This window comes from Halyomorpha halys, unplaced genomic scaffold (assembly GCF_000696795.3).
Source record: "Halyomorpha halys isolate HHAL.00 unplaced genomic scaffold, Hhal_1.1 Scaffold105.1, whole genome shotgun sequence".
NCBI classification, from domain to species: Eukaryota; Metazoa; Arthropoda; class Insecta; order Hemiptera; family Pentatomidae; genus Halyomorpha; species Halyomorpha halys.
Window position 1 is genome coordinate 696,746 of NW_027108109.1, and position 5,367 is coordinate 702,112.

At 35.9% G+C, this 5,367-nt stretch overlaps 3 protein-coding genes across 4 annotated transcripts in view; 2 read left to right on the forward strand and 1 right to left on the reverse strand.

Moving 5' to 3' along the window:
* Nucleotides 1-1,734, forward strand: part of LOC106677616 (uncharacterized) — a 19,675-nt gene extending 17,941 nt beyond the window's left edge. For both annotated transcript variants that reach the window (XM_014415649.2, XM_014415648.2), the window contains exon 6: nt 1,463-1,734. In XM_014415649.2, the coding sequence (XP_014271135.1) occupies nt 1,463-1,604 (142 nt within the window). In that variant the 3' untranslated portion in view covers nt 1,605-1,734. The remainder of the gene's footprint in view (nt 1-1,462) is intronic.
* The window catches only part of LOC106677614 (EGFR adapter protein), a gene marked incomplete at its 5' end in the record, with an annotated part of 690,819 nt that overhangs the window by 446,092 nt on the left and 239,360 nt on the right, over nt 1-5,367 (reverse strand).
* The window catches only part of LOC106677615 (uncharacterized), a 5,352-nt gene continuing 3,415 nt past the window's right edge, over nt 3,431-5,367 (forward strand). Inside the window, exons 1-2 of the mRNA XM_014415647.2 lie at nt 3,431-3,730; nt 3,795-4,010. Of these exons, the coding sequence (XP_014271133.1) occupies nt 3,487-3,730; nt 3,795-4,010 (460 nt within the window). The 5' untranslated portion in view covers nt 3,431-3,486. The remainder of the gene's footprint in view (nt 3,731-3,794; nt 4,011-5,367) is intronic.

Consider the following 5,367-nt stretch of genomic DNA (forward strand, 5'->3'; position numbering starts at 1 on the left):
CCAACGGCTACAGTCCTACGAGTGTAGTCTTACTAGTGCATTCCAACGGCTACAGTCCTACGAGTGCTTTCTTCATATCATGCGTTCCACTTTATTCAAGTCAGTCACGAAAGATGAATGTCCTTCAAACTGACTGTTTATGTCGATCGTGTGGACCAGTCTGAATCAAACCTTTGAAGACTATCGTTGGCGATGTGTGCAGCAGTCTTGGAATACAACTCTTAATTTTATTTCACTTATATTTTTAGTCTTTTGCATCTTTTTTAGTTCTGACAGAGATGCAAAGTGGGAAGAATCATTGGCTCATAATAAAAAGTTTATTTACTATTTGGATTGCACCCGGATTATCTTTATTTTATTAACAGCTCTTAATGGCTAGTGTAATACTGAAATCCTGAAAACTTTCTAAAAATCTAAAACTAAGAAAGTAAAATGATGAAGCTGGCTCTGATATAAGGCTGCAAAACCGGGGCTCCAATAGGTACACTAGTGGGCGGAATCGAGGTATCTAAAGGGAAAGCCCTTCGTATAATTACAGGAACGATCTGGGATCAGAGACTCAACACTTGGCTAAGAAGAACTTACAGAGACTGGTCGGTAAATATCTCATGGTACCTAGGCAAGGAGGTTGAGCTGGGCGGGACATGTGGCTCGAAGCAATCCATCAAGACCCCACTACACAATAATGAATGCCAGTATAATAAGCTAGAGACTACGTGGGATGTCCAAAACAAGATGGATAAACATAATCAAAGAGTATAAACTGGAAAGCAGTAGTCCAGGATATGCAAGCGTGGAGAAGTCTGGTTCGAGCAGCCAAAGATCTACAAGGTTTGTATTGTCAACCGAAAAAAAAACAAAAAAACTTTAATTTGTTCACTATTGAAGTGAAAAGCATCGAATTTTGGCTACCTTTATTTGAACCTGTAATTTGATCTACAGATGGCGTCCGAATGGTGATGTTATTTAAAGTTTCTCTTTAAATTATATTATAAAATCCTTAATGCTCCTTACTTTGTCACAAATCAAATCATCCACCAGGACCTCAATGTTCCATATGTTGCGGATTTGGCCAGAACCAGATACCAATCTTTCCATGATAAACTTCCCTACTACCCAAACCAACTCGTTTCTAACCTTGCTTCTCCTTCATCAATGGGTAGATCCTCCACATGTTTGTATCATGTCATAATATCACTTGTGTAGCAAATTTACTTGATGTGTATATATGTATAAAGTTGTAAATAACAATTAATAAATTATTAAAAAAAAAAATTATATTTTGATATTTTAAGATTATTGTAGTTTTAAAATGTATTGGGCTGCGAGAAGGAAAATGGCGTAATAGCCCACTTCCTGTGGCGTAGGGGAAAAAAAAAGTTTTAAAATTTAATATATAATTGTTTTAAACATAGATAGAAACTGTATAAGCTGGTGTAAAATGTAATAATTTTTTATTAAGGATCAAAGCAACTGAAAAACGGAATCAACAACTGAAAGATCAACAAAGCGATGAACAGCATCAACGGGAAGATCAACAAGATCAAGATCGACAGCACGGCGTGAAGTGGCTGATGCCTGGTGGAGCGGTTGACGACTTGTGAACTAGATGATGCCTGGTGGAGTGGTTGTTGTGAACTGGGTGTTGACTGCAGAGGCTCGAAGCTCCTTCATATCGTTCACGATAGATGTATCTGGAATATTCATTAAATATTACAATGATTTTATTACTTTCTTCTTGTTATTTATTGTTAGGTTAAAGGGGCGCCGCGAAATATTCAATTAAGTAAACAAAAATTGGGGTGATATAACTGCCTTTTTCCTCCTCATGGGTTCTTGTTAGAGATGCGACATCGATACTAAAACATCGATGTTAAAAAAACATCGACAAAAAACATCGATGTTTTTCAACATCGATGTTTTTTTTTAACCATTTCAGCGACATAAAGACTGTTATAAAGTCTACCCATGCTCCGGCCAGTCAGAAGTGCTTTTTCAATCAACCAATAGGACATGGACTCCAAAAAAACCGATGTTTTTAAAATATCGTTGCTTACAATACATTACCCAAAATACATCTATGTTTTTGGATCCATTTGAGTAACATAAGGTTTGTTCCAACATCACGCAGTTTACGGCCTGTCAGAAGTGGTTTTTGAAAGTAAGAATCCGACATCGACTACAAAAAACATCGATGTTTTTATATTTATGTACAATATCGTTGCTTACAATACGTTACCCAAAATACATCGATGTTTTTGAACAACCATTTGAGTAACGTAAGGTCTGTCACAACGACTATCCAACGATCACGCATTTTAAGGCCTGCCAGAAGTGGTTTTTGAAAATAAGAATCCGACAACGACTACAAAAAACATCGATGTATTTTAGGCAAAGGTTTGTATGTAATGATGTTTTAATATTAAGCGTAGATATATTAAAACATCGATGTTTTTCTAGTCGTAATTTATATTTATTACGTCGTTAGGGGGATGGTTGGAGGTTCTTTTTTATCCCACCACATTGTTGATAGGAAATTGTTTATACCGTAAATTTTTTGTTTTCATTTAGTTAATTTTGGAAAAAAAAAATTAAAGATTGGGCCAAACGTAAAACATCGAAAGTAAAACATCGACGTTAAAAAAACTTCGATGTCGCTTCCCTAGTTCTTGTACATGAATGACCCTGACGCTGTTCTACACAGCCGACAAGATGACTTAAAGTCTCCACATATTGGCCCTATTATTATTATTTATAAATAGTTTTATGACTATTTGAGTGTTTTTTCTCTGACTGTACCCTGGAAGAAGATGGTCCTCTTTTTAATAAAAAAAAAATTTACTTAAAAATAAAAATACCGAAGGAAATGAACCCTGCCATACACAACGGAGATATAGTTAAAAATAATAACTGAAATTGTCATGGAAACAATATTTATTTATCAATACTGGTCGTATCCATGGCAACTTTAGCTAGTAGTTTCAACTATTTTTGCCCATCTCTGCTTCATACCTATTCATTCGAAGAGACGGGTTGTTATTACATATTACTATAAATATATTAGCTGGCCTCCATTGAATCGGTCGTCTATACGGTATAGTGGTCGAGTGCCTTCCCGATATGAAAGAAACTCAAGACGTTTAAAAAAACAAAAAAAAAAACGATAATATACTTTCTTTTTGTTTACACATCCAGATGCAGAAATGTTTCTGTAAGATTAAAATCATAGAGACATTAAACAAAATTTTCATCAGACAGCTTCAGTAACGACCCACTAATATGTTTAAGCAGATATCCAATAGCATCCTGCTTCTTAAAACGAATAGGTGTGTAGGATATTTCTCCGCCTCTATAAATTTAATTATTTATTCAATTCCTTCTCTTTGGAAGGTATGATTCATTTAACGAAAACATGTGATATTGATTATCATAGTAGTGAGTATTAAAAAAAAATAAAATGAATTAAAACTGAAAATTAAAATTAAAATGTCAAATAAATTTCGTTATACCGAATCCAAAAAAGACAATAGGTTCCATATTTTAGTGAAACCAGCACTACAGAACAAAAGCGGGTTCTTCTCCGCCAAGCTCTTTGACTCGGAAGGTACGACGAGGTGGCAGAAGAACAAGTACTACAACCAGGAGATAGTTCTCAAATTGTCGGTGGTTAAGGATGGCGGTATCCAGTGGACAGCTTGTGTCTTCATACCTGCCAAGCTGCAACACGAAGGTTAGTAGTTGGAATCTCTAAAGTTTTGCAAATAACTGGAACTGTCGTCTGCTTGATCTTGCAGCTCTGATACTCCGGCGGTCGAACATCTGTGGGCAGAAGCTCTGGATACCCGTCCGTCCGTCGTCTTCGGGACTGAGCAAGTGGTCAGAACTTATCGTACCAAAGATGGTCGGGAACAAACCGGTTTGGGTGTCGGCTGAAGGGATCGTCGGCTACCTCCGACCAGTCAAGATATTCGGAGTACAGGTCTGGCTTCCGACCCCCACTAAAGAAATGGGTTAGTAATCTTAGTCCTTATGTACACACACAAATTATGTTAAAAATTAAACATTTTTTTTTTATGACCCCCTTCCTGGTAATAAAAGTTTGGATTCGGAGCCGGCGCCGCTGCAGTCACGAGCCAGTTAAAAGTAGTGCATTAACTCGGTTGGCTACGAACGTAAAACATACAATTCTTGAAAAATGTCCGGGGAAAGGACAACAGGGCATGGGAAACAAGATTATAAGGAAACAGCTGTTCCCAGTTGAATGTCATCGTTGTATTGTTTGAATAAGCGACGTATTCGCAAACAAAATAGTGCGAGGAATATAGTTGTGTTAATTCCATATCTCTTTAGCGCACTTGCTCATCCTCCACTGACTCACTACCAGTGATGCGGCGAGAGGGATGCGCTGGGATCTTTTGAGCTCTGGTCTACTCCTCACACGTGGGGGAAAGAGTGGGCTCAGGGATCCACAGGACGATTGTGTAAATATTGTATATATTATTTTATCATTATATTATTTTATTTTTTATACGGATAGATTGATTATGTTCATCTTGTTTATTCTTTTGTTTGTATATATTTTCAGAGATTTTTTTATTTTTATTTTTATTTTTCATTTTAGTATGTATGAGATCATTTATCACTATTACCTATTGCCCACAACTGTGTGGCAGATTGTAATATCTATCAATAAATAAATCTATTAATCAACAAAAAAAAATTCTATATCAAGAAACCAAACAGTATTTTGAAAAGGCGGTTAGGCGTGTATTTTAGTGGCAAATGTTCTCTTGTCTATCCAATTCTGTCTTCTTTCCAAAAAATACATTAAGGCAACTCATAATAATATAAACAAACGAGAATAATGTTTGTAAATTACATAATAACACGTTTTTCTGTAGACATTTTTTCCGGTAGGAGGTGTTTGTTAAGCTGAAGAGGGAAGAAGGAGCTAGAAAGAGGAATGCGCGAGCTTTCTATCCCTACCGGCAAACTCATTTTAGACATATTACACTCAATGTTGAAATATAAGAGAGCAGTAAACCTTAGTTGGTTTTAACATAATAGCATAAGAATACGTGGGTATAGATCACCTGAGGATGTATGTACCTTTCAGCATCTGCCGTGAGCGCCAGTTATTGGATAAGAACTATTCCACTGCTTTTCTTCAACTATGGAGGCTATAATTTACTTCCATAATAGATTTTCAAGTAATAAGTATTCCACACTTTTTCTTTTAATTTTTTTTATTTTATTTATTTATTGAAATTTACATTTGTATAAAAAAATACAACCAGTAAATTTGATCATAATGACATAATGATATGATACAGGATGTAGAGAAACTACCCAGTAGTAGAACTCTAA